The following is a 27,250-nucleotide window of genomic DNA, read 5'->3' as shown; positions in this document are numbered from 1 at the left end:
AGTGTCATCATGTGCATTGCAGTAGTGGGACAACGACGGCAGAGAAGGCTGATTTGAGGAAGCAATACGAGATATTGAAACGTGGCATGCGGCGACATGCAGTGTGGTGACCAACTGAGGTAACAATCAGAGTTGGGAGCATGAGTTGCTTCTCCGCAGCAGGGCGCATTCCGCGGGAGGGAAATCGCGAGGTAAGGCATAGAGGTTGCTTCGCGTTGGTCACTACCGCCAACAGAGTTACTAGATGCATCATCGGGTCACCAACAGCATTTCCCATGTGGATATAGTTAATTAAGGTAGATTAGGCCAGGCGGAATGCCAGGCGGAATGCCAGGCTCCCGCAGTCCGAAAAGGTATCCTGTCCAAAAGTAGACATTCGGATGGCATTTATGTCTTTCACACCTTGTCTTACTTGTCAGCTGAAGCAAGAGCGGCTTGAACTCTATTTTTGTCCATGTTAGCCCAGCTCCAACCCCGCGGAGCTGAGACTTACACCTAAATAAACCGCCTCAGTTTCATGGCGTCGTTACCCAAACCGCCTGAAACCTTTCCCCCTTTATTTATCTCAACCCAAACCGCCGCCTACGCTTCCCAATGACTTCCCAATGTTGTCCTTGCCGAGCCCAACAAGCAAAAGCAATGCTCTAGTGGTTTGGAAAAACCCGGTCGGGCATGCTGGGGTCCTGCCCGTCTAGGCCGTACTGACAGAGATTGTTGGTAGGTCTTAGCTGATGGAGGACTTTGGTGATAGCGTCTAAGAGGTCACACAGGGACGGATCGTCGTGTACCAGCGACACCAGGGACGACCGGCACAAGCAGAGCGGTACGGGTGTGAACGGATGGATCTGAGCCGGGAAAGACCCAACGGTCGTTGTCAATGGAGCTGTGCGATGCATGCCGAATCCCAACAACAGGAAGGGGAGCGAGCGGGAACAAGACGCCGACAAAGAAAAAAAAAAAAAAAAAATGAGCGTCTCAAGGAGCGGACTCACCTTGAACTGGCTAAAATGGGCCACTTCCGCCATGACTTGGATCATGTCCTTCGCCGTGGCCGGGACTCGGTGTTGATAACTCGAGACGAGGTCGGCGTACTCGGCGGCATTGGGGGGAACGTAGCCGACGGCCTTGCACAGAGACAGCACGGTAGCCTGGGCAACCAGGTTGGTGAAGAGCAGCATCGGGTCGGACTTGACGGCGCCGGGCGCATATCGCTGCTGGAACAGGCGCATGCGGCTTGTGAGCAGCTCGTCCAGCCGGACCTGACGCTCGCGAAACGCGACGGCGACGGGACCGTGGAAATGCTCCAGCTTGGACCGTTGCTGGTGCGAGAGAGCCCGCCCCCACAAGGTGCAGAACACGATGCATTCGACCCAGGGGGACGACGGTGCCGAGAGCGCCCGGGGTTCCGCGTCCATGTCCGTGGTTTCCATGATCTCGGAAAGAAGCGGCATCACAACCGAGGTTGCGCTCTGGAACGCCGGCTCCGGGCAAGGCAGACGTGTCGAAATCTGCGGAACGCGGATCGGCCTCGTTAGTTCACTGAGGACCGGAGGAAGTAATTCCCCCCCTCTCCTTTTCCCCAAGAAAAACAAGGAACAGAGAAAAAGAACAGAAAACTAACCAGTTCGCCTAGCGTCAGGGGCAGGCCGCTCAGGGCGGACGCAAAGCGATCCAGGCAAAACGCCACCCAAAACGTGCGGCGCCGCTCCTCCCTCTCGATGCAAACGTCGACATCCGTGTCGCCGTTGTAGGGAGTAGTGAAGTCCAGGACGGCAGCATCATGGTCATCGCCGGCGTCCATCTCGCTCAGACGCAGCAGCTGGACGAGGCGGATGGCGCGGCCGACGCTGGCCCAGGCACGGCGGAAGGACGAGGGGAGCTGGACGAACTCGTAGACGGCGACGAGGATCCACGCCTGCGCCTGCGCAAGGAGGGACGCCTCGTCGTCGTTGTCGGTGGTGGCAGCGGTACCGGCGGTGGTGGGCCTCGCGTCGTCGAGTGCGTGCAGCAGGTCGAGGGTGCCGCGGTACAGCGAGTCGCGCAGGTGGTGGAACTGCGACGACATGGCCGAGGCCATGGTCCACATGGCGTACTGCAGGCATCGGTGCGAAGGCGTTGGCAGCGCGACCCTGGACCGCTGGAGGTAGCGGCGGTGGTGGATCGCGGGCACAAAGGCGTGGATGCGGTCGAAGTAGAGCTGGTCTCTTTTGCGATCCCATGTGTCAGCCTGGTGCTCCAAGGGGCTACCCCCGTGCAAAAAGCAGGTGCTCTCCCGCTGGGTGCCGGGGGGCCTGGAGGCTGGGGGATGCCACGCACAAATCTGCCCGCGTCAGAGGAGGGATCAGCTGGTCGGCCGGCATAGCGATTTCCGCCGGGGGGCTGACAAGGGTGGGGCAAGTCGGGTTGTGCGGCGCTGAGAACGGTATCGATGCGATTGAGGCTTCTATGTCGTCGAGGCCGACATCAATGGCACCGGGGATATCACCAGGGGTTGGCAGAGATGCCGCAATGTCGGCCATGAGCGAGTGAGGAGGAGGAGGGGAAGAAGGACGATGAGGAAGAAGAGAATGAAGAGCAGGCGGTAATCCTGCTCCCGATGCTGCTTGCGTTATCTGGGCGATAATAGGACGGATCGTTTGGGAATGCTCGGCCAAATGCCTGTGTTCCCAAGACAGGTCCTGGTCTTCATCAGCATCATCATCCGCTTCCTGGCCTGACCACGTTGCTGTGGCGAGACCATCAGATGGGAGGGGGAGCCCAATATGTCGCTCGATCGCCGCTGTCCGAGGCCTGAATCAGCTTTGGGCCTCTCTTCCGCAGTGTTGGGGGGAAGGGGGGAAAGTGGGGGAGAGGGGGGGAGCGGAGGGAGAGAGAGGAAGGTTTTCCCACGCCTACCTATTCTTGACCGCAGCGCTTTGAGATGGCCCTTCTTGGGACCGCGCTGTGGCGGAGTCGGGTCGACATTGCATTCCACACCGGCATCGAGGCAGCCGTTGCAAGGGGTTTGGCGATCACAGCGCAGTTTTCTCAGTCTGCACTGCTGGCACGCCGGCCCGGGGTTCTGGCGAGGCCGTTTTCTCATGCCCCTCCCGGATTGGTCCCCAGCATCTGCTGTCGATGCGTCTGGCATGGTCAGCACTTCGGCGCGTTGTGGCGAGCGGTTTCGGCCAAGGAGGGAATGGGAGCCGAAGCAGCACCCCTTGGTCAGGTGAGGAAAGAGATGCAGCGGTGGGCGTGGGCGGTGGCTCTTACCGGTTATCTGTGTTTGGGGAAGAAGGGCCTGCGATCCCACGGTGGCAGACTATATCTACAGGTAGGTAAGCAGCATAGGACCAGCCGGGCCCTTGATAACGCCGCATCCGCGCATATATACTACTCGCGGATGCGGCTCCCTGGCCCAGGTGCAGCGAAAGTTCCAGAGGCCAGCCTGGAAGTCTGACAGGGCACGAACGGCATTCCGGCAATGACAATCCTGGAATGGAAGGTCATTGGAGTCGGCATGGGCTGAGGGCATCAGCTTTCGAACAACGCCGTGAGCAGCTTATTTTTTTACTCGAGGTCAATGATCGGAGAAGGACAAATCGCCTTTCTTTGGGCCTTGCAAAGCGTGCGACAGGCTCGGCAAGGCAAGGTAGCGCCAAGGGCAATTAAGGTAAGGTTGATGAAACCGTGGCTTGACTGAAACATTACGAGGAATGTAGCGGATTTCCGGGCGACCAATCCAGTTTGCTGGAAGCCCAACCAGCCTCGAATACCCAAGGCCGGAAACCGAATCCGAAGAGGGGTCCACGTAATCTGTCCTGTAAGGTTTCGGCCCGTAAAGCTTGATAAAGCTTGACTTCCCTACCGCGTGCAAATCATCACTGCAGGCCACCACACTATCGGCGGTGGGGGTTAAACACCCCCCCTCCCCACGCCTTGGCGGGTGCGGGACGCTTATGCAGGTCGGGTACCATAAAGGGCTAGCCAAAGTAACGCTAGCTTCCGAGGATAAAACCGACGAAGCAAATAGCACAAGGGACTTGTAGTGTCGTCATTCCGGAAGAGTTACTGTGTAATCCGTGTTTGGAGGTACCTAGGTAGTTATGGAGTGTATGTACCTTCCCAGCTGCCTGCCGCCTGCCTAGCCTCCAGGCATGTCAACGGCAGTGATGTACCTACCTACCTACATGAGGCATGTGCCTGGTACTGTACCTAGGTACCTTGCACAGGATCGTCCACCTTCGCCAAGAGAGAATGACACTTGACGGGACAAATCGCCAGCCCTTGCTTACACTACCTCGCAGGCTTGAGGGGCAGCTTTCGAGCTTCCACATTGACATGCTCCGCTATACTACCTTCCGTGCTTTTACAGGGCAACGTTAGCGAGGCAGGGTTTCGCTCAAAAGGGCAAGGATCACCGCGGCCGCAGGCGCTGCCTAGCGGAGTTCATGGGCTATATGCAGGTGTACTGCCACGTAAGACGGACAGTATTTACGAGCTGCCAAGAGCACCACTCCGTCACATCCGTCGTATTGCATAAAAGCTTACTGTAGTCATATGTGGAGGCAAAAGCACATAGTGTATTTTATGTGGGTCCCGTATTGACAAGGCCCCCTGCGACCCCCCTCCTTCTGTCAGCAAAATGTCACTCAATTCCGCAAGTCCGGAATATTCTGGACAAGGGGGGCGGGGGGGGGGAGGTCGCAAAACTCATGACGAACGGAGGGTTGCGAATACTTGTGTAGTATCCCCTCTTTCCCTTCAGCCCTCGGAGAGGGAGAGGTGAATCGGCCGAGATCGGTGCCGTGCAGGACACTTATACCCGAGAACCACGACCAATGAATTTTGCACGAGAAGCTTGGTAAGTGCACACCGACCAAAGATCCTCCACAACATGCATACGGGATTTGTATAATTCCGAGTATAGGTACTATAGCGTGCCACAGGGGGTTGCCGAAATTGTCCTAGGGCTCGTCTCCTTGGCCAAGGACAGTCCGACTGACCGAAATATTTCCCCCGGGAGAAGAACGTACGTTGATCCCTCCTTCTATAAGTAACCTTCAACCTAAAATATTTCCTCTTGAAAATGATCCCTTCTCTTAAAGATGTTCTCTTACACTAAGGAATGTTCTCTCAATTACATTGTGCTTTAAGAGGTAGGAGAATTTCGTCTAGGCGACTCTTATAGCGAAGGTCTTGGAAAATTGAACATTCTCCTACGACTATGTGATCCAATTCGTGCTACAAGATGGTAGTGGAGACTATGTCGACAACCCCCCGTGGCGCGCTATGGTAGTTCCGACTTCCGAGTACAGCGTTAAAGGGCCTCACAAAGCAAAACCTCAAAACATAGAGGAGAGGTTGCTTGCAGCACGACATGTAAATGGACTGATTATATTAGTGTCAATGTCGACTGCTTGAGAACTAGGGAGCAGGCGACGCAAGTAACCTAGATACACAGTGCGGCGCAGAGAACTAAGGAACCTAGTTTGACATGCTGGTGCTGCAGTTGGCATCTAAAAGACTAAAACCACCATAAGTACGAAGCTGGTCGCAAGAGAGCGCCTTGCTTCGTGCTCTGGACGAGGACGACGCTACCTGACCTCAATTCATTGGAGCACCCTTTCCAAACAGGTTATCGGGATCCCATTTGGCCTTGAGCGCCCGGAGCTTGCGCAGGTGATCAGCCCCCCACCACGCGGCCGGGCCCTCGTCCCCGTGGTCGTAGTTGAGGTAGACGCGCCGGTTCGGATACCCGCTGGTGGCCTGAATCTTGTCGCGGATTTTCTCCGAGAAGCTCGTGACGGCATCGTCGAGCGCAGGGTTGGTGTAAATGTTCTCGAAAAGCCTTTGGCTTGTGTCAGCATGGCAAGAACCGCCGAAAGCTATTTCAAAGGATGAGAGAGAAAATCATAACTATACTGACAGGTAGGTTTTGATGTCTCTCCACGGATATGCCGTCTTGGCCACTGGTGTCTGGAGGGCCACTTCGTTGCTGTACCGCTGGTAAATGACCTTGCCGTTGTACTCGGGGTTGGCCTCGTAGAAGGCTACCATGTCGGCGAAAACGTCCTCCATGGTGGCGACGTCGGTGTGCTGAAGGCCAACTGTGTACTCGTTTTGGTAGTTGCCGTTGTCACACACGCCCTGGGAGAGCATGGTGTACACGCCGGGGGCCGTGGTATTGACGATTGTGGTCGAGACGGGGCCGAGGGCGCGCGCCTTGTCGAAGTGCGGCTGGGCCTCCTCGAGGGTACCAAAGTAGATGGCGACGTAGAGGACCATGGGCTCGTTGGTGGTCCGGTTGTAGCCCACCTCAGGGAACAGCGCGAGCGGGCGCGGCAGGTTGTTGTCGTAGGACTGGAGCAGCTCCCACACGGACCGGTTGGCCGCGGCCGGATAGACAAACTCGGCCAGAATGGCACTGCCATTTGCTGTCTGATCGAACACGCGGTAGGTCGCCGACGTGATGATGCCAAAGTTGGCTCCCGCGCCGCGGACCGCCCAGAAGAGATCCGGGTTCTCCGTCTCGGATGCGGTCACGACCTCGCCCGAGGCCGTGACCATGCGGACGGATTCCAGCGCATCAACCATGAGCCCGTGCAGGCCCTGCATGCTGCCAATGCCGCCTCCGATGGTGGCACCAACCATGCCGACGCACACGCTGTTGCCGGTCTCTGGTATTCGCCTTTCGTGTCAGTGATCTCCCCCCCCTCTGCACTGTCAGCAAAATGGGCGCACACTTACGAACTTCCTTCCCAGCTGCCCACAAGGGGCCGAACACGTCTCCAAACGATGTGGCCCCCCCAATGGTCAGCCGATTGTTGGCAGTGTCGATGGAGACCGACTTGAAGTTGCCGAGGTTGATGTTCAGCGCATTTTTGATCTTGCCATATTGCATGTTGGTGCCATGGCCGCTCGTCGTGGCGTGGAACGACACATTGTGTGCCTTGGCAATCTTGATCTGTTTTTCGGAAAGTGTGAGTGAGTCAACAATAGCAAAATCAAAATCAGTGAAAGCATGACTGTGCCAGCACTGACAATTGCCTGGAGGTCGGCCTCATTTGCCGGCTTGATCGCACCAAAGTACTGGGGCGGTTGCCAGCTCGACCATCGGGGCCCAACAACCGAAGAGAAATTGGCATCGGACGCTGAAGCGATCAGCGTGCCTGACGACACATGGGGTCCGAAGAGGGCCTCAAGGTTGATGTTGACGTTCGATGCGGCTGTGTGGGCTGCCGTCATGCCGAGCATGAACAGGCTGCCGGACAGGGGACGCATCTTGCCTTGCCGCAAAGTAAAACAAAGCCAGTTGCCTGTTTTGGTCCTGGTGAAGTGACAGGCAAGTATCGCATGTGACGTGTTGATTAATTTACAGGATGAACATGCAGGATGTCTGCGTGGCCTGCTTGACCGCCCTAGGTGGCTTTAAGGCAAAAACAAAACTAATAAAGACTCCCGTAGTGTAAACACAAAGAGAGCTCACAGCTCCTGTGAAAGGACTCAAAGTGAACAACAGCCCGAGTCCACCAATCAGGGCATAAGTTCCACAGCTTGGCAGACAAGCTCCGATTTTGGCTCGGGTTCCGGAACTCAACGGAAACCTCTTCCACGGAAGCAAGTCCGGGCGAGTAACTCCGGAGGATTGGAACCTCGTGTCATCACGGGCCATCCGCAACCCTACGTTGCAGTTTAGGGGTCGGAAGCGCATCGAACACCTTGGAACTTTAACCACACAATCATACACCAACCAGTGCACGTCAAATTGTCATGCCAGATCACCCTGCAACGGACATGTACGAAACCTTACCCCTGAACAAGCCACCCCTCCCTGGCCCCCTTGCCCCCTTCTCCCACCCCCCATCCACCCCCCGCCCCCTTTTTACCCCTGCGGGGGGGGGGGTGCAACCCAAACAACCAAGGTATACACGTCTTCCTCGTATACGCAGCACGTCAGCCAATGTACTCGACGTACTTGACCCACTCCGGGTCAGCACTCAACGCGTCAAACTCGGAATCCGTCAAGCACGCCACCGCATCGCAGTCGCCCCCGGGCGAGCCGGGGAAGAGGGCGAGCGTGCCGGGGAAGGGAATGCTGGGGGGCCTTCGGAGGAACTCGGGAGTGCCCAGGAGGGGGCCGAACGAGGGGAACGCCTCGCGCCACAGGCTGCGCGTCGAGGTGCAGCCGACGTCGACGCGCGCGTCGAAGGCGCCCGCGTACGTGATGGTCGACTTGTCCGGCTCGCGGGCCACGAACGTCGCGAAGCTGCGCAGGTGGTGCGCCGTGTTGGTCGCGTCCAGCCGCGCCCGCAGGTGCGCCGCGACGCCGCTCAGCGGCAGGCCCGTCACCTCCCCGAGCGTCAGCCAGGTCGAGACCGTGTGGATGACGTCCGCCATGTAGTCTGGCCCGAGCCCCACGAGCCGCCGCCCGTCGGCCTGCCGCGTGAACCGCGAAACGGTGGAGGCGGGCAGCGGGGCGCTGTCTCGGCTGGCCTGCCGCGCTGCGGTGACCCGCTGCCAGTAGAAGGCGCACAGCGCGTCGTCGGTCGAGATGAAAGGCACCGAGGGCGGCGGCGGCAGCGACACACCGCTTGTGCCGTTCGTGGTAGTTTGCTGCTGCGGCTGGGAGCCGGCGGAGGCGAGTTCTTTGAGTGCGGCCATGCTGGCGACGGTGAAGCGGAAGACGTGGTATCGCGCGGGCTCCTTGATGTTGCCAGTCAGCGGGGCGTCGGCCGTCACGGGAGGGCGCCTGTGGTGGCTGTGGTCGAGCATGGGCTCGTCGTCGCGCAGCAGCGGGACGGCATCTCGGCGGTCCTGGCAGGCCTGCGCGAGCACCGGCGCGGGGATGGACTCGCCGCGCATGGTCGCCGCCACGAGGCGGATGAAGCCCAGGTGGCCGCGGGCGTCGGCCATGTTGTGCGCGATGGCGAAATCCACCAGCACGCCGCCGCGGACAAAGGTTGCCTGCACGCGCACCACGTGCGCAGGGTGCTCGTCCGAGTCCACGTCGCACTTCACGGGGAAGCCCGGCACGGGCGTGCAGATTTTGCTGTCGATCTTGCCGAGGGCCGCCTTGGCCGCGCGGAACTCGGCATACGTGGGCACCGCGGGGTTGCCCGTGGCGTCTGCGACGTCGATGGCTGGCGACGGAAACGCGGTGGCCACGGGCCGGTAAACGCCTGAGCTGGTGGCCGTCTTTCCCACGTTGACCACCCGAGCCCCTAGCCAGGGAACCGCCTTCCGGACTTTGGTCACAGCGTCTGACAGCTCCTGGACGACTTTCTCGCGCGAGATTTGCTCGGAGAGAGGGAACAGGTACATCAGGTGCGAATAGACTTGCAACATTGGCAGTTGGCCAAGTGCGTTGTCTTGGTACCTGTCGAGATTCTGGTAGTCGTCCATCCTGGGCTTGTGTGTCTCTCAGCGCGTCGTGTTGACAGCAATCAGAGGTAAGCGAATCAAATCTGGGCAGCTAATGATGGAGGGAAACCTGGGAGCAAATCTTCAAAGATATGGAATGGTGTATATGTCTTGCATTTCGACGTGTGAATTGAATGACGATCACACCGGTGACGCCTCTGCTAGACTGTGTATGTACGTTAGAGCAGTGCGACAAATTAGCGGACTTTCTTTTCGGACTAGTGATTCAAGTGCCGGTGTATCCTTAAATAGGTCCCTTTTCTGCCGAGGTGAACAACATTCCAACCGGGCGCAAAGTCCTGGTCAGCCCACTGGGAGACCTTGAGTTATACCAAATACGAATCACATAGCTGATCATGGAGGGGGAAACCGAAAGCAGAAATGATGTCACGAACATGATATCAACTTTTTCTACCTCGTCAATGACTAGACCATAGGTCTTTTGCCGTAGGGTACCTACTCAATGCTCAAGGCACGATTATGAAACCGTTTTGAGCCACTTGTCATTCCTCCACCTCGATCAGGCAGCGATGACCCTTGGGCATCAGCAAGAAGTTGATCTCGGGCTGCATTTCCTCGTCCGTCATCCCCGCACGGTAAGAAAGTTTGGCCGACGGAAAGGCCCTGAAGAACATCGCAGAGCAGAGCCGCAGCTCCATCTTGGCGAGGTTGAGACCCAAGCAGTCTGTGGAAGGCGGTGCGTGTCGTCAGCGCATTAGACGTGAAAACACTGCAAAAAGGCGGGACGATGGAGTATCTTGAAATATAGACTTACTTCGAGGTCCAATGCCAAACGGCATCAAAGCGGCCTTGGCCTCCTTTGTGGGGTTCTCCCAACGGCTGGGATCGAATCTGCATACGCATTGACGTTAGTCGCCCGGGCGGGGTGTTCAAGAGATAGGGAAAGGAGGAAAAGAGAGAAGAGAAAATAGGGCCGACTCCACGTACACCAGGGGGTTGGGGAACGCCTCGGGGTCCTTATGGATGCTGTAGTTTTGGGTCGACACGACCGTGCCGCCCGGAATGCGGTATCCCAGCAGAGTGGTGCCCTGAGCCGGAGCAATCCGCGGCATGGCGCCCTGCGTGGCGCCCCAGACGCGCAGCGTCTCCTCGATGACACAGTTCAGGTAGGGGAGGTCGCGGACGTGGCGGTCTGTGAAGTCGTCGGGCAGGCCGCGGAGCTCCTCCAGTAGCTTCTTGCGGACCTGCTCGTCGCGGCTGACGGCGTAGATGAGGTATGTCAAGGTGACGGCCGTCGTGTCGGTGCCGGCCGTGATGTACGACTGCGACTCGACCGTGACATCCTCCTCCGACAGCCCCATGCCGGTCGTGCCGCCTTTGACCAGATGAGCAAAGAGCGTCCTCTTTACGGCGCTGGGATTGTGCTCCACCAGCTGCAGGTACTCGCGCATGCGCGCCTTGCTATACGCCACAACTCGCTGCCGGGACATGGCGACGTTGTGGAAGAAGGGGAATAGCCGCGGCGGCAGATACTTTGCCATGCTGATGACCCAGGGAAAGGCGCCGCGGAGAGGAAGCATGGCTCCCATCTCGGCGATGTCGGTGGCGTACTGCGTCTTCTTGCCGACCTCGAGCATGTGGAACGACTGGCCAAAACAGAGCTCACTGATGACGTCCATGGCGAAAAGCGTCCACCACTTGAGGACGTCGGTGTTGCCGTGTACTCTGAGGTCCTCGCCCATCTTGACCACGGCAAGCCGCGCCCGTTCCAGCACGGTCGGCTCCAGGTTCACCATGTTTGCTTCCGCAAAACAGGGGCCCAGCAGTCTCCGTCGCTGAGCGTGGAAGGCCGGGTCGATGGCGGAAAAGACGCTCCGGAGGGACTCCATGCCTTTCGCGACGAAGTAGAAATTCGGGTCTTTCAGGAAGCCGGACCGAGCCCCGTGGATCTCTCGAGCGCCGGCCGGGTCGCTGACGTCGACCTCGCGGGGGCCTACCCGAACGATGGGTCCTGAGTGTACTTGGTTGGTTCCTAATTCTTGCTGCAGCATACGACGATGGGCTAACACTCACCATACTTGGCGTGGAGCGCGTGCACGTAATGCGCCTTGGTCCCCTTGAGCAACCGCAGCCTAACAGGGAGATTCGTAAATCGCAAGAGGAAAGGGCCTGGAACCGATCTCAAGGGGTCGAATATGATGGCGCAGATGCTCCACTACACACGATCGAATCGATTAGCGACACAGTTCTTCTGTACGCTGTCGCAGCTCTCGTTCAGCCTGGAGCAATTCGGGTGTCACCCACGAGGACGAAAACCGCAATCAGGGCCCAGGCCAAGCCTGCCAGCTTCACACCGGCGATGGTGGACAGCAAGTCCGAATGGACAGCTTTCACACTGTCCAAGATCGCCATTTCCTCGACTCACTCACTGCTCGATGCCTTTTCCTTGCTGCTTGTGTACGCACGTGTGTCCACTCCTGACAACTGCGAAGATGAAGGCAGTGAAGACTTTAAAGACCGATTCTAGATCCACAAACGCAAAGGAAAGTAATTTGATTGGCGGTTATCGCAGTCCGAAGCCCAGTCCTTCAAGGGCAAATGCACTGCATGGAGGCCAAGTAATGTGCTTCGAGCATATGAGATTGAGTGCCCAACCGGCGTTAGCTTACTAAGCTCGGAGTTACTGCGAGGACTTTGTCCTCGGAGTGTCCCGACTGCTCACGTTGCAGAGTCGCTTCGATCTGGAGGTGGTGCCAGTGCCCAGAGCATCGGTCTCGGCGCATGGGAAAACCGGCAAGCCACTGCAATATCGCAGAATTGCAGGAGAACCGAGTGCAGGGAAGCTGGAGTTCACCGCTGCACGCCCATCTGCCATCTGGCCAGATTCGATTCACCGCCGCTGGCACGGTAAACTCGAGTGCCGCTGCGCCGGAAGGAGTTTGGATATTCAACTAGCCCAAATTATGGTATCGCGACTGGCGCCCTCACGCGGGTGATTTTTTTTCTTTCTTTCTTTCTTTCTTTTTTTTTTTTTTTTTTTTTTTTTTTTTTTTTTTTTTTTCTGAATTCAAGTGCTATATGAATATGTCGAATTATAGGAGAACTTGTGTATCTGCCTATCCACCCCAAAATAGTGTCAATGTGTCATCTGATAGTCGCTCTGATGTTGTCTGACTTTCTTCCATACAACCAGAACAGATACTCTCGAAGTTCAGGCTGTCACAGGGAACGCTTCATCACCATGCAGTCCAGGTAGCGGAACCCTTGCGTGTTGCATCTAAACTGCACCTTGCCATTTCTCCTACCCTCGCAACCGAGTTGCTCAGGATGCAGAGCCTCGCCGCGGTTTGAGGTCATATACCCCCCTCCCCTGATGAAGCACCCACTCAAAGACTCGGGTCGGGAGTAGCCACGATGCGTATTTGGCTGTACCCGCAACTCCTCCACGCCAGACTTGACCCTTCCGCCCCGAAATCACATCGCGCACGAGGTTTCGGGCCACCACATCGGCGCTCTCGTTGTTCTTTTGCAGCTCCCCGGCGCTCTGCTTGCCGATGATGGCCTCGACCGACTTGTAATGCGAGTCCGCCGGCAGCGCAAATGCCTTCCTGGCAGTACCATTCGCGTAGAAGTCTGTTGCAACTTCCCCGACCATGGCAGTAACAACGCGGACTCCCAGCGGCTCCAACTCGATGCGCAGCGTCTCGGACAGAAAGGTCATGGCGGCTTTGGACGAATTATACACGCCTGGTGGGTGAGGATTGCCATTCAGTTGGGGTTCAAGATATTAAGAACTGGCAGTGGGCAGCATGAGCGGTGTTGGGAAGGGGAAAGCGAGGGAAAAAAAAAAAAAAAAAAAAAAAAGAAAAGAAAAGAAAAGAAAAAAAGAAAAGAAAAGAAAAAGGAGAAGTAAGCGCACCTTGCCAAGCTAAGCGCACGGCCCCCGCGAGGCTCGAGATATTTAGCACGACACCCTTGGCGTCGAGCAGCAGCGGGGCGAAGGCCTGCGTGGCGGCCAACATGCCCCAAACATTCACCTCGTACAGCTTGCGGCCCTCGCTAATCGGGGTGTCGAGGAGGGGCAGGACGAACCCGACACCGGCATTGTTGACCAACACGTCGAGGCCGCGGCCCGACACGCGCTTCCGCGTTTCGGCTGCGCACGCGGCTACAGACTCGGCCGAAGTCACGTCGAGCTGGAGCACCTCGATCTGTGCGCTGTAACTGGTCAGGGAGGCTGCTTTGCGCGGGTCGCGAGCGGTTGCGAAAACGTGGTAGCCGGCGTCCGCGAAGGCCTTCGCGAGAGCGAATCCAAGACCGCCCTCGGAACAGCCCGTGATCAGGGCGGTTTTCCTGTGAGACTCCCCCATAGTTCGTCGTATTGCTTGAACGCGTGGGCAAGGCACTGGGAACGGCTCTGCAACGGGGTAGCCATTTTACGTTTCACTGGCTTCTTCTCTCTTGTTGGTATACATACGTTGGTATACGGAGTATATTTCGCGGTACGGAAGACAAGGCGCCTAGCCGACGACACCGGGGTCACAAAAGGAACAGACCAGGGTGTGTGCCGGAATGCCAGCCGGAGTGCCAGGCCGGGTGCTAGCCAGGGGCCCAGGGAGCGATACTACACAGTAGGTAGGGAGCCAGGGTGTTCTGCCACGGAGCCACAATAACTACTATATCGAGCAAACAACGAAGACTCTGGTGCCCCCCCCCCCCCCCCCCCCCCCCCGTGGTCAATGCACTTTTGCTACACTCCTACCTCCAGGGCGTCGTGCGAGCTCGCTGTGCACAGTAACAGCCAATCCACTGGCACAGTCAACCATCTCTCTGTCAAATACCGTCTGAACTGGGTAGGTTGAGCTCCTGGATATCCTCCTCTGGCCGGCACTCGATGGGAGCCATCCTGGATATTGCGTAGTAGGTATTTTTCCTCTAGAAAATGCGTGAAAGTGACTTCAAGATGGAACTCGAGTGTGCTCTGCTCCGTCAGCTGCACCAAACACTGCGATTTGCGACGCAGTTCTGTGAGATGCTCCGTGGAGTAACTAAAACTCCGAGCAGGACACGTGCAAACACAGCAGGAGAGGGGTACCTGACGAATCGCGTTATTGTGCACCAGTCTGGTTTACCTGGTTCGTACACCGCAGAGACCCTCGCTTCATTCCGCAGAAACGCTCGCTTCATTCCGCGGGTGCAGATCTGCAGGCAGTCTTACAGCCTATCAAAGAAGAGTCAATCTTCGGTTGTTGGCGCTGCGCCAAACGCTCCCGTGTTAGATTTGTCATCAGCCAACTCCCTGCACATGCATGGTCCGGTAGTTGCCCACACACTTTGAAATGCCGGCGTTGCCCAGCCTTGGCTTGCGGCTGTTCCCATCTTTTGCTTCTCACTACGGTATAGTTCAGGTTCGACAGGAACTATCTTTCTCACAGAGCTTGCCTCCCTTCCGGTGCAGCTCGCCTAGCATCCATTATCAAGATGTAAGCCTGGCCGCAACGCTTGTGAGCTGCAATTCTGCGATTCCCTTCCGCTGCGAACTATGCCGCCGGAGACGGACATGCGGAAGGATGCACCAGGGACTGTGGGCGCTAATCAGGTTAGGTCGAGCGATGAAGCGACCGTGAACGGGACGTCCGATGCCGAGAAGGCACCGGTGGCTGCGCCGCCTCCCAAGCCGGCCGGTGACGCCCAGCTCGTCACCGGCGTCAAGCTGTGGTTCATGTTGATTAGCATCTACCTGGCATGTTTCTTGATGGTTTTAGACACAACAGTCGTCAGCACGGTCAGTTCCCCCACCTCCCCCTTTCCCCCTCCATCCTCCCGTCCCAATCCTTCAAGCAATTCTTGGGCTGACAGTCTTGACTTACTATCCACCTTGATACAGGCCGTTCCTCAAATCACGGACGAATTCAACTCCCTCCATGATGTGGGCTGGTACGGCAGCGCCTACTATCTTGGCTGTGCCACCGTCGCACCCTTGACGGGCAAGATCTATCGCCATTTCAATCTCAAAGTTTGTCTCCCCTACTAAGTCGGCTTTCTTTCTTTTCTTTCTGCTTTTCTTTTTCTTTCTTTCTTTTCTTTCTAGTTCTTCTCTTTTTTTCTTCTTCTTTTCCTTTCTTTTCTTCTTTTTGTTTTTCCTGTTTTTTTCTGCTTTCCTCTTGGGTTGAATTCCATAGAGATTAACACAACAGCGCAGTGGTCATTTCTTGCTCTCTTTCTGGTGTTCGAGATCGGTTCCGCCCTTTGCGGAGCCGCTCAGTCGTCTCCCATGCTCATCGGCGGCAGGGCCGTCGCGGGCGTGGGTGCGGCTGGCCTCTTGAATGGCGCCATGACCATCGTGTCGTCCTCCGCGCCCCCTCCAAAGCGTCCCAGTATGTGTTCCCCCCTCATACAGCTTGACCTCGGCGTATCATTCTGATGTTGCTGTTGTCTGGCTGACGCATGATTGAAACAGTGCTCATTGGCATGATGATGGGAAGTGAGTGCCACGTAACACAGTTGATGTTCTGAGCCTTGATTTGCGGCAACGGAAACTGATGCTGGCCCAGTTGCTCAACTCGGTAATATTGCTGGACCACTCGTCGGCGGAGCGTTTACGACTGGCTACACCTGGAGATGGAGTAAGTTCAATTTCCGGAGCAGGAGGGACAGCTCAGTCGCATGCTGACGCCGATGCTCTTTGAGGCTTCTACATCAACCTTCCCCTCGGCGTCATTGTGGGGATCCCTCTGATCTTCCTGCGCATCGCCGAACAAGCCCCCAAGGATCCCTTTTTCAAAGTCATTTCCCGGCTGCACCACTACCTCGACCTCGTCGGCTTTGCGCTGTTTGCCGGCGCCGTCGCCCAGCTTCTGCTGGCCCTGCAGTTCGGCGGCAACCAGTTCGCCTGGAACTCGTCGCAAGTCATTGGTCTCTTTTGCGGGGCCGGCGTGACCGGGCTGGTCTGGCTGGCCTGGGACTGGCACAAGGGCGATGCGGCGCTGCTGCCCATCTCCATGCTCAAACGGCAGGCTGTGTGGACCAGCACGATCAACTACTCATTCCTCATGTCCACTCTCTTCGGAGCCTCTTACTTCCTGCCTATCTACTTCCAGGCCGTCAAGGGCGTCAATGCTGCGCTGAGTGGTGTCTATCTCTTGCCCACCATCATCTCTCAGCTTATCTCAACTGTCTTGTCTGGTAAACTACGTAAGTTTACGCTCTATTCTTTCTTCACTCGTCCTCCCTGGGCCTTCGCCCCAAGGTGCCCCTTGCACATTTCGTGAAGCTGACACGCACGTCCAGTCTCCAAGCTAGGCTACGTGCCGCCCTTTGCGATCTATGCCGCCACTCTTTCGGCCATTGGAAGCGGACTCTACTCTCTCTTCCAGCCTGACACGTCAACCGGAAAATGGATCGGCTTCCAGATCCTCACCGGCGCTGGCCGCGGTGCCGGGTTCCAAATGGTGGGTTGCTGTCTCGCCTTTTCCTGGCTCTTGCTCGCAGCTAGTTACTAACGACACCCGTTATAGCCGTTCATCGCCGTGCAGAATGCTGTCACCTTTGCCGAGCTGGCTACCGCGAACGCCTTCGTCGTGTGGGCGCAATACATTGGTCCGACCATCTTCCTCACGCTCTGCAACACGATCCTCCAGACCAGCTTGGAGTCCGAGCTGCCGGCGCATGCGCCGAACGCCAACGCCACCGCCATTATTGCCGCGGGCGCTACCAATTTCCGCGCCTTCGTGTCAGCTCAGGACCTTCCGGGCGTCTTGGTAGCCTATTCCAATTCAGTGGATCACGTCTTCTACCTCGTCGCCGCTGCCGGTGTTGTGGCCTGGCTTGCAGCCTGGGGTATGGGGTGGAACGATATTCGCAAAAAGAACCAGCCGCCACCCAAGCCCCAGGAACAGACTCAGCCTGCCGCGAAAGAAGGGGATGTTGAGGGAAAGGAGGACCCCTGATCACATACAAGGAAGCATCAGCGCAAGGATGCTGCCTCACGCCTATTTGGACGAGCAGAGTTCAATTCAGCGGCTCGGCGTTGGTCTCGGTAGGACACTGGATGCCATCTAATTGTGAGGCGGGGACGAGGTGGGAGAGGGCATGGGGGAGCAAGGACGCTGAGTGGCTCTGGGAGCTAAAACTTGAAGAACTTCGGCTTTTCCCTAAGAGGGGGCTTGACTTTCCAAGTGCTCGTAAAAATTCTCGTTATAGAATGTCATAGGCACTGGCTAAAATTGACTCACTAATTGGTCTGTTGGCTTCTGACCTGTCTGGAACGACAGCAACAATCGAACATTTCTATTCACTCAGAGCTTTGGCTTTGGGATAATCTCACGGCGAGGCTGAAAAGGGTGTTGCTACCATATCATCAATTTTGACCATAAGAAGTGCCTAGCTAAGGTAGGTACCTCGGATACAGGTATCGTGTGTTTCGCTTGGCATGTTTAAGTAACAGCCATTGCGGCGTCAGGTGTCCTGCGCGATCATCCCGTTGATAGGCAATCATGCATACATCACTCTTTTTGCCTCAACATCTCGCGTCATTCCGAACGTAGCGGGAGGTTGAAGTCCACATCTTGACTGTCGCACACAGGGTTGGCAACGCCTGGAGCTTTTAGAGTCCCGATGACGTGAATAGGAACACCAGCTAAACGAGATCAACCATCCTCTATAATACAAATTACTGCTCACCCTTTCCCTAGTTTCTTTTTTTTTTTTACTCAACGGTTATTCCTTTACAGATCCTCTTCGTCCAGAAAATCCATCATCACTGGCAGCGGCGTGAGCGGAATGGCATTGTAGAAACTAAAGCGCCCCTGAGGATCCCACTGCCGCTTCAGCCGGACAAGTCGCCTCAGCTTGCGCGCACCGTACCACACATCCGGGCCCTCATCGCCGTGCGCAAAGTTAACATAGACTCTGGGCGAGCCAAATCCGCTCACCGCTGTCATGTTGCGTCTGGCCGACCGCAGGAACGCGTCCACGGCCTCGTCGTGCGAGCGGTCCTCGTACTCGGATTCAAGTTGACTATGATCGGGCGTTAGCAATCTCACTTTTCTTTTGTTGGTGAAACCAGGCCAGAGGGGCTCATACATATGCATCTTTATATTCCGGTGCGGATAGGCGGTCTCCTCATCGGGCACTTCTAGAACGGCCGCGGTGGAGAATCGGTGAAGCACCATGGCCGTGATGACCTCTGGCCGCTCCCTGTTGAAACGTTGCAGCTCACCCAAGAACGCGGCCAAAGCCTCGGGATCCGTGCGGGTCACCCCGACGCTCCGCATATTGACGTGCTGGTTGCGCCCGCACGCTTTGGTGTCCTCGATGCCAAAGTACGACGTCGCGAAGACATCGGGCCAGGCCACGTCGAGGACCTCAGAGCGCAGTGGGCCGAGGGCCTCGAGACGGGCGAGATGCGGCGCAGCGGAGCTTGGAGTGCCGGCAAAGTTGACGTTGACGAGCAAGATGAGCTGGTCGTCAGTGGCATTGTACGCAGTGGCAATATTGAGCGCCATTTGCGGGGGCAAGTCGTCGTCCAGGGACGCCAAGTAGCCGAAGAAGGCTTCACTCTGGTTGCGGGTAAACAGGTAGTTGGCGTTGGTGACGTGCCCGCCGTTGACCGTCTGTGGGACCCGGAAGACGGCCGAGGTGACGATGCCGAAGTTGGCGCCCGCGCCAGTCAGACCCCAGAACAGGTCGGCGTTTTCAGTTCTCGAGGCCGTGATTACATCCCCCTTGGCCGTGACGAGTTGTACAGACTCCAGCAGGTCGATTAGGAGGCCCGTGTAGCCCTGGTTTGCGCTGACGCCGCCGCCGAGCGTGGCGCCAATGACTCCGACGCAATAGGCGGTGCCCAGGGCTGTTTAGACAAACACACCCGTGGAGAAAACGGTAAGCATGAGCACACAACGTGGAAATGGAGACAAACACGGGCAGCAATTCAGACGCGGGCTGGACGTACGAAACTGGTTCCCCGAAGCAAGCAGGGGCTCAATGAGGTCCGAGAAGCGCACGCCTCCGCCAACGGTAAGAAGCCGGGTCTGTGGGTCGAAATGGACGCTCTTGAAGCGTTGCAAGTCGACTTGGAGGCCGTCTTGCAGGTCCTCCATTTGGATCGACACGCCATGTCCGCCTCCCGTGGCAAGAAAGGGAATGTCGTTGGCGGCGGCAATCTTGACGACGTTGGCAACATCACTGACCGTGGCCGGCACTACTGTGCCGGCGTAGGAAGGGGGGGCATGGGTCGTCCAGCGCTGAGTTACATGATCGGTGTAGTTGCTGTCCGAGGGCAGATAGATGGCGGCACCGGCCGAGAGGTGCGGCCCAAACAGCTGTTTCAGGTCCCACGCTGGTTGCTTCGATGGGGTGGTTCCCGACAGTCCCAAGAGTGGGAGGACTTTCTGCCACACCGTGCCAGGCAGCATTGTCGCAAGAGACGGGCTGACCGGCTTGAAAGAATGATGATGTCTGGGGTTCTTTCCCAAGCCAGAGAAAGAGGTCGACACGGTCGCTGCTGTACATAATGGAAAGTAAAAGGCCTGTTTGTGTTATGCTGAGGAAGCTTATTTCCGAATATGGCATGTGGCGCCTAACTCCGGGCAGAAACTCCGAACTCGGGTTTCCGTAACGAGAACAATTACACAGAATCCGACGTTCCTTGCGGCATTGTCACCACTCGGATTTGCGCCGCAATTACCAGGCTTGTGAATAGCGGCCGTCAAGATGCCGGGACTGTGATGAATTGTTTGTGTTTTGGTGCCGACGAAAAAAATTGAGGCGCTTTTATGGGTTGAACCGCACTTCAACTCAAACAGGAACCTGAACTCTAGATCTTTAAACTCCTGGCAGCATTATTTTCCCTCTCTCCCATCTGCAAAACCGCTGAGCCTTTCCCAATCCTGCACCTCGAACACCGTTAGCCCTCTACCCTGACTAATACGGTATACCCCATCCAACATTTCGCCAACCTCTGTGCAATGGCTCCCTCCAACGTCGCTGCCTGGCTGCCCTCGCCCAGGGCCCGTCCGCTCAAAGTCGACAACGCCGAGTATCCGACCGTTGGAGACAACGAGATCGTCGTCAAGGTCTCTGCCGTTGCCCTCAACCCCATGGACTGGCTCATCCAGGTGCTCGGCGAGAATCTCTTTTCCTGGCTGCAGTACCCCTACATCGGCGGCACCGACGCGGCGGGCACCGTCGTCGAGGTGGGGCGGTCCGTGACCAAGTACAAGGTTGGCGACCGTGTCGTGGGTCTGGCCGCGGGCTTCACGCCTCGCGAGGGAGCCTTCCAGGACTACGTCGTCCTGCGCGCCAACGCGTCGGCGCCGATCCCCGACAACCTGAGTTTCGAGGACGCTGTCGTGCTGCCACTGGGGCTGTGCACGGCGTACTGTGGCCTCTACCAAAAGGACTATTTGGCGCTCGAGTACCCGCGCGTGGACCCCAAGCCCGCCGGCCGTACGGTGCTGATCTGGGCCGGCGCATCGAGCGTGGGTTCCAACGCCATCCAGCTGGCCGTCGCGTCGGGCTACGAGGTCTTCACCACGGCATCGCCCCAGAACTGGGACTACTGCAAGGCGCTCGGCGCGTCCCGCGTCTTTGACTACCGCAGCCCCACGGTCGTGCAGGACCTGGTGGACGCGTTCCAGGGCAAGACGTGCGCGGGCGGCTTTGCGATCCACCCGGGCTCGGAACAGCCCGTCTTTGAGGTGGTGGCGCGCAGCGAAGGCGCCAAGACGGTCGCCGTGGCCGGGCCCTTGCCCAAGGACATCCCCGCCGGCATCACCGCCAAGGGCATCTTCGCCGGCACCGAAGACGACGAGCTCCGCGGCAAGATCTGGAACGATTTCCTTCCCGAGGCGCTGGCACAGAGCAAGTACAAGTGCCAACCCGCCCCGCGCGTGGTCGGCCAGGGGTTGGACAAGATCCAGGAAGGCCTTGATCTGGGGGCCCAAGGCGTTTCGGCGCAGAAGTTAGTAGTCAAGCTTTGAAGGCCTCAGGAATGAGCATACTTTCTTTGGGTAATTGGCCTAGAAGGTTCATTTCCCCCTCAAAAGAAGCGATGTGCAATGTCTTGGAGACACACTGTGGATGGCGCCCACGTAGTTCAGCTTACCGCAAAACGAACAAAAAATGTGCCAGTTCTGCCATCTGCTTGCCTTGTAGCATTCGTTTGCGATTTGGAGTGTTCTCAGTACGCCAATCACACCATCAAGTTGGGATCCATGTGCCTCGCGAGCAATAAGCGACGGTCAGACTGGAGTATCATTGCTTCAGCGAGACGAGAAGATTGATGCTCGGACTGTGGCAAGCAGGGGGTCAAATGAACATCGGATAGGGGACCACCATTAAATTGCTGCATTCACTGCCACCAAACCCGCCAATAACTCTGCCCAAAAAAAAAAAAAAAAAGAAAAAAGAAAAAGAAAAAAGATCCCTTTATGGAAAACGTCGGTTCCAATACATCGCAGAACTGTCGGCATTGAACGTCTGCTGGAAATTGCCTGACAGTGTAGACGGTTACCGATCGCCAGGTAAATTATACCTCTGTTACGTGACCTTACCACCGGTTAGGGTTCCGTTGAGAAACTCCGACGCTAGTTTGATACATCGGGGACTCTGCGCATTGGATGACAATTCCTTGCTATATGTGGTGTAATCCGGTTGTAATCCGACGTCTTCGTACCGTCCTATGACAAAAAAAGGGTCTCCCCCTTATTTCAGGTTCGCATTATTTACAGCAGACCCGACCTTTTCTCATTTCGATGTTTTGGAGCATCACAACCGGCGACTTCCACTCCTTTGTCTTACACCAACCACCCATCCGATTCATTTCATTTCACGCGGCAACGGTGCCGCTAAGCCAGCTCTCACATTTCCCGGCCCGCAACCGCACGCGAAGGAGTCCTTCTTGCCTGTCGGCCGTGGAGAATGGAGCCCGATGAAAATTCACCCCTCTTGCCCGCCCGAGACCAGCACGACGATGACAGCGAGGACACGGCAGTGTCCTGGGACGGCGCCGATGATCCGCAGAACCCGGCCAACTGGGGAAGCGTCAAAATATGGGCTCACATTTTAGTCGTCTCCCTGTTGACATTCTTGATGTAAATACCTGCGTCCCCTCCGTCCAGGAATTTACTTCGAGAACCGGCGGGCTAACCAGGGGGTCCAGTCCGCTCGGCGCCACCATGATGGCCCCTGCCATCGACCAGGTGATGCATGACTTCGGCTCGGCGAGCCCGGTGCTCTCGTCGCTGGTGGTCTCCATCTACGTGCTCGGCTGGGGGGTGGGCCCGGTGCTGCTCGGGCCCTTGTCCGAGGTCTACGGCCGGCTGCCCGTGTACACGTGCTCCAACATAGGGTACGTCTTGGCAACCGCCGGCTGCGGCCTGTCGACCGCCATTGGCCCCTTTCTTGTACTCCGCTTTCTGGCCGGCGCGCTCGGCTCGACGCCCATGACCATCGGCGGCGGCACTATCTCGGACGTGGTGCCCGTCCACAGCCGCGGCGTGGCGCTGTCGCTGTACATGTTTGGACCCGTGCTGGGGCCGTGTGTCGGACCACTGGCAGGCGGCTACCTGACGGATGCGCTGGGTTGGCGGTCTGTTCTCTGGATTCTTGGCGGCGTGGTAAGAAGTCGAGTTCTTGCCGTCCTGTGTTTTCCTCCCATATGTCCGTTCTAGCTCCGCCGCTGACGACCCTCGCCTGCCAGTACGCATGCATGACGGTTGTCCAGGTACTTGTCATGCGAGAGACCTACCCCGCCGCGATCCTGGCGCAGAAGCGGAAACTGGCACAGCGCAAGACGGGTAGTGCTAGCACCCTTAGCAGTCGTGGCCTGACTCCGCAGTCCAAGGTCAACAAGAGCAGCAGCAGCTGGTCGGCCTCCCATGCGATCCTGGGTGCCGTATTGCGACCGGCGAAGTTGACGGTACAGTCGCCTGTCAGCACGCTGTCTTCACTCATATCGGCCTACGTCAACGGTCTCGTCTTCCTCATTCTCACGACGGCGCCTTTCGTCTTGCAGACCGAGTATGGGTTTACGCCGCACGATGTCGGCGTTGCCTTTTTCGGTTACGGTCTCGGAAACATTGCCGGCCTCGTCAGCTTCACGCTGACCTCGGACCGCATGACGGCGGGCCCGGAGTCCAGGCCAGAGCGCCGCCTCATCCCGGCCATCGTGGCGGCGCCCCTGATGGCGCTGGGCATGGTCTGGTTTGGGTGGGCGTCCGAGGCGCACGCGCACTGGGCTGTGCCCGTGGCCGGGTCCGCCGTTGTCGGTGCAGGAAACGTGCTCTTCTTCTCGGCCTGCGTGGGATACTTGATCGACGCCTTCACCGTCCACGCCGCTAGCGCTATTGCTGCTAACATGGTGATCCGAAGCATCGGCGGCGCACTGCTGCCGCTGGCTGGGCGCAGTCTCTACGAAGCACTGCGCTGGACTCGCGCGAGCTGCCTGCTCGCGTTTCCGTTGCTGCTGGCCACCGTGGTGCTCTTGTACATGTACACGCATGGCCATAAGATGCGGCAGCGGTACCCTGTGCGGTTGTGATTCAAGGCGCAGCAGGGAGCAAGGACGGACTTTCCTGCACCTCTTGTTGGGCCAGGTGGAAGGGGGAAAGGTGTTGGTTTAGGGGGGCAGCCAGACATTTGAAAGCCTTGACGTTTACGCGTTAAATGGGTGCTGAACCAGGCTCGTTTCACTGTACGGTGTTGCGACTGGCCAGGGCTGATAGACACGCTAAATCTTGTTTAGGTTCTGTTGGATATCGGGATGCTTCCCAAAGAAGCAGAAAAAATGTCAGCTGAGTCGATAGCAACCAATATTGGCCTGCGGTTGATATGCCTGCAGACGGAGCCTAAACCTGGGCGATGCTTGTGTTCTTATTGACACATAATGTCTGAGAATCCCATGTGCCAACGCATCCATTGTGAATTCAGCTTCGTATATAGGCGTCTTCCCACTCTCTTCGTCTGGGTCACTCAGAGATGGCGCCGCCGGCATTCTCGCTCCTTGCCAGCTTTCTCCTCCTCCACTCGTTCACTGCCACAGAGTCTAGGACTAAGGCCAACCCCCCAGGCTCGCCAGCGCCTGCAACTTCTGGGCCAGATCCGGCGGCCTCGGGATACAGTTCAGGGTCGCGCTCTCGGGCGTCACCATCCTCCACTGGGTACCGGCATTGCCAGAATGGTTGCCGTGTCAGCGCCTATTACGAACATTCCAGCGCCATCTTCACCTCGCCGGCCTCCGGAGCAGGGAACCTGGTGAGCTCGGCCAGGCAGCCGGCCGGATTGGATGCCTCTCAGGTGCCAGCCTTGTTTGACTAGACCATTGTAAACGCCGTGGGGGATACAAGCGAGACCGATCCCGTCCAGCTTTCAAGTTCTGGCTGAGGAGTCTACGGAAGGAGGCGGCATGGTGCTTCGAACATGATGAAAATGCCCGGTGGTCAACTGGACGGATAAGATGGTGATGGCAACCGCGGTGTATTGCTCCATAGGATCTCGAGGAGCAACACAAGGGAGAGCTGTTTTTGGACGACATCCATACATTCGTGACATCGCTGTTGGTTACGTTATTCAAGAGCGCATGACCGGAACCCGGCTTACCCCCATTGGCAGGTGAGCTGATCGAAGCTAGCACCTTGGCGCTTGCACAAAAGGGACGAAGGATCAGGAACACCATGCAGGGGTAATGGTACCGGGCTAACCTCGTCGACGCCAAGACGGATCTTCCGCAGCTTGGCAGCATGTTTCTCCGCTCATTCAGCGGGTGTCATGCATGTTCGCGACGCTAAATCAGCGGTGGCTGCTGGCATTACACGAGGGGTAGGGGTGAAGTATCTGCGTGCCGAGAATGTAGGCGCCCGGGGTCCGCCACCCACTCCGTCCAGCGTGTCCAGCGTCAAAGGACGAGCTGTTGCCTGCGCACCAGCATCGCTCACACGTGGTCTGCGCCGCACAGGAAACCTAGACTTGCCGATTACTAACGTACGCAGCATGGAGTGTACAGTACACGCCTCCACTGCCCGGCTCAGTCCTGCCGCCACCGGCTCCGGCGCCACTGAACCACGGCCGTTGGCACCATGGACACGGCGACGATCATGGCTGCGGCAATGCCCGCCGACGCGCGGAAGCCTGTCCGCTGGATCGGGTCGGGGAACCAGAACGGCCCGATGAAGCCCCAGGTCTGGCGCACAAAGTTGAAGAAGACGCCTACGCCGGCGGCGTCCTCGCGGTAGCAGTCGACCGCGTACGTCGTCATGACGGTCGTGACGATCTGGTTGCCGCCCGCCGCGATCGCCATGCCCACGTCGGGCGTGATGTTCCAGAAGGTGCCCGCGCGCTCGATCTGCACGAAGTAGACGACGACGCCGCAGATGGTCAGCAGGTGGCCCGGGTAGCCCAGCCACAGCCGGAACTCGGGCTGCGGCGAGCGGGCGGCCTTGTCCGCACCCTGGCCGTCGCTGCTGCTGCCGACCTTTGCGTGGCGGCGCCACATCCACCAGTCGCTCAGGAAGCCGCCGATCTGCTCGCCGAGCAGCGAGCCGACGATGATGCTGATGTTCTGCAGGCCGACCTGCTGCGGGTTGAGGCCGAAGTTCTCGGGGAACAGCTGGCCCGTCTCGACCGACATCATGATGTTGGCCCACAGGAAGACCATGGCGTAGCCGACCGCCGGGAGCAGGACGCAGGGGCGCGCGACGAAGGCTAGCGGCTGCACGAAGTCCCGGAGCCGTAGCGGCGTCGGATCGATACGGCAGAAGGAGAGCAACCCGGAGGGAGGCGGCCGCGGCGGCGCGGCGGAGGTAGAGCGTCTCGCGGCCGACCAGGAAGTAGAGCAGGAGCTGCACGCCGTTGGTCTGCGAGAAGATCCAGCGGTAGCCGACGCGCACGGCGACGAAGCCGAAGATGAAGGGCGCCATAGGCACGCCCAGCGTGACCATGGTGGTCCACACGCCCATGTAGCGGGCACGCTCTTTCTTGAAGAAGGTCTCGGCCACGACGGCGCTGCCGATGGCCGACGCGGGCGAGATGAAGAAGGCCGTGATGGCGCGGCACAGGCCCATGGTGCCGTACGACGGGCTCACGGCGCAGCCGACGTTGCCGACCAGGCTGCACACCAGCGAGACCAGGAACACGGGCCGCCGGTTTTTTAGGGCACTCGCACTGGGAGAAACTATCCACCTAGCAACCAACCCACCAAGCGACCAATTCCAGCCTTTCTCCCACTTTCCATGCTCCAGCTGTCTACGGAGCCTGTCTGTTGCCCCGAGCTAGGCCCGAGCATCAGCACCCGAGTATGCCCCAGCAACCAATCAAGAGAGACGGAGTAACACTCTTCCCGCGGCGATGTCGCCGATTAATAGTGTCGTCAGCCTGGATCTTGTCCACTCTTGAATGTGCTGCGTGTTCCTGGCGGCAGGCGGCGAGCCTGGTTTTGAAGTTCTCCCTGTTTGGTGCGGCCCCTGAACAGGCAAACCAGCCGTTGATTCCTGACTTCTGCTCACTAGGTTGGCATCGACTCGCAGGGCCGGAAACGTAATGTGCGAGGTGACGCTGAGCTGCCTCCAAGGGGAATATGTCGCGCCTAATTATTTCCGACCGCAACAGTCCACTCATGACGCGCGGGTCTCGCGAGATGCTCTTGATCACCCCCTTCCCGATGTTGCGCAGGTTCTGAAGCACGAAATGTAGTCGGTTGGAAAGGATGCCACAGAGCGGAGAAGAAAATGGCATGCCCGGACCGGCTAGGCAGCCTCTGGAACGGCCGGCGAAAGTCGTCGACCTACGCCATGCATTCCGGCTTTGCTATTTGCTAAAAGGGTTGGTCTCAAGCTCTCGGTGACGCCGGGGCTGCAGCTGGTCCCGGAGGCGTGCGCTTCTGGCAGTCGTA

General features: G+C 57.8%; 10 protein-coding genes across 10 annotated transcripts; 3 read left to right on the top strand and 7 right to left on the bottom strand.

Moving 5' to 3' along the window:
• Positions 1–1,124: 1,124 nt before the first annotated feature.
• Positions 1,125–3,103, bottom strand: THITE_23050 (uncharacterized protein; the record flags this gene model as incomplete). The annotated part of the gene is made up of 3 exons (XM_003654884.1): positions 1,125–1,508; positions 1,622–2,298; positions 2,890–3,103. Coding segments are annotated over 3 exons (1,275 nt in total), but the record flags the coding sequence as incomplete, so codon positions are not given.
• Positions 3,104–5,586: 2,483 nt separating this feature from the next.
• Positions 5,587–7,227, bottom strand: THITE_2055098 (uncharacterized protein; the record flags this gene model as incomplete). Its single annotated transcript, XM_003654883.1, has 4 exons — positions 5,587–5,830; positions 5,909–6,659; positions 6,730–6,946; positions 7,024–7,227. The coding sequence occupies 4 exons, from the start codon at positions 7,225–7,227 to the stop codon at positions 5,587–5,589; spliced, it is 1,416 nt and encodes a 471-aa protein (XP_003654931.1).
• Positions 7,228–7,935: 708 nt separating this feature from the next.
• THITE_2054210 (uncharacterized protein) lies at positions 7,936–9,384 on the bottom strand (the record flags this gene model as incomplete). The annotated part of the gene is made up of 1 exon (XM_003654882.1): positions 7,936–9,384. One exon carries the CDS (start codon positions 9,382–9,384, stop codon positions 7,936–7,938), a length of 1,449 nt encoding a protein of 482 aa, XP_003654930.1.
• A 521-nt stretch (positions 9,385–9,905) lies between these two features.
• On the bottom strand, positions 9,906–11,775 carry THITE_113354 (uncharacterized protein; the record flags this gene model as incomplete). Its single annotated transcript, XM_003654881.1, has 5 exons — positions 9,906–10,087; positions 10,178–10,254; positions 10,351–11,395; positions 11,437–11,578; positions 11,668–11,775. The coding sequence occupies 5 exons, from the start codon at positions 11,773–11,775 to the stop codon at positions 9,906–9,908; spliced, it is 1,554 nt and encodes a 517-aa protein (XP_003654929.1).
• Positions 11,776–12,751: 976 nt separating this feature from the next.
• THITE_2030466 (uncharacterized protein) lies at positions 12,752–13,733 on the bottom strand (the record flags this gene model as incomplete). Its single annotated transcript, XM_003654880.1, has 2 exons — positions 12,752–13,110; positions 13,283–13,733. Coding segments are annotated over 2 exons (810 nt in total), but the record flags the coding sequence as incomplete, so codon positions are not given.
• Positions 13,734–14,923: 1,190 nt separating this feature from the next.
• Positions 14,924–17,312, top strand: THITE_2053474 (uncharacterized protein; the record flags this gene model as incomplete). The annotated part of the gene is made up of 7 exons (XM_003654879.1): positions 14,924–15,148; positions 15,251–15,379; positions 15,566–15,740; positions 15,918–15,989; positions 16,054–16,557; positions 16,654–16,814; positions 16,881–17,312. 7 exons carry the CDS (start codon positions 14,924–14,926, stop codon positions 17,310–17,312), a joined length of 1,698 nt encoding a protein of 565 aa, XP_003654927.1.
• Positions 17,313–18,089: 777 nt separating this feature from the next.
• On the bottom strand, positions 18,090–19,778 carry THITE_2090100 (uncharacterized protein; the record flags this gene model as incomplete). Its single annotated transcript, XM_003654878.1, has 3 exons — positions 18,090–18,381; positions 18,448–19,213; positions 19,316–19,778. The coding sequence occupies 3 exons, from the start codon at positions 19,776–19,778 to the stop codon at positions 18,090–18,092; spliced, it is 1,521 nt and encodes a 506-aa protein (XP_003654926.1).
• Positions 19,779–20,330: 552 nt separating this feature from the next.
• THITE_2090099 (uncharacterized protein) lies at positions 20,331–21,344 on the top strand (the record flags this gene model as incomplete). Its single annotated transcript, XM_003654877.1, has 1 exon — positions 20,331–21,344. The coding sequence occupies one exon, from the start codon at positions 20,331–20,333 to the stop codon at positions 21,342–21,344; it is 1,014 nt and encodes a 337-aa protein (XP_003654925.1).
• Positions 21,345–22,284: 940 nt separating this feature from the next.
• On the top strand, positions 22,285–23,905 carry THITE_43393 (uncharacterized protein; the record flags this gene model as incomplete). Its single annotated transcript, XM_003654876.1, has 3 exons — positions 22,285–22,457; positions 22,499–22,982; positions 23,066–23,905. 3 exons carry the CDS (start codon positions 22,285–22,287, stop codon positions 23,903–23,905), a joined length of 1,497 nt encoding a protein of 498 aa, XP_003654924.1.
• A 1,482-nt stretch (positions 23,906–25,387) lies between these two features.
• On the bottom strand, positions 25,388–26,593 carry THITE_121411 (uncharacterized protein; the record flags this gene model as incomplete). The annotated part of the gene is made up of 3 exons (XM_003654875.1): positions 25,388–26,071; positions 26,130–26,517; positions 26,550–26,593. The coding sequence occupies 3 exons, from the start codon at positions 26,591–26,593 to the stop codon at positions 25,388–25,390; spliced, it is 1,116 nt and encodes a 371-aa protein (XP_003654923.1).
• Positions 26,594–27,250: the final 657 nt, after the last annotated feature.

Source organism: Thermothielavioides terrestris, chromosome 4 (assembly GCF_000226115.1).
Source record: "Thermothielavioides terrestris NRRL 8126 chromosome 4, complete sequence".
In the NCBI taxonomy this organism is placed as follows: Eukaryota; Fungi; Ascomycota; class Sordariomycetes; order Sordariales; family Chaetomiaceae; genus Thermothielavioides; species Thermothielavioides terrestris.
Note: the sequence above shows the minus strand (reverse complement) of the source record. Positions and strands in the feature narration are given on the sequence as shown.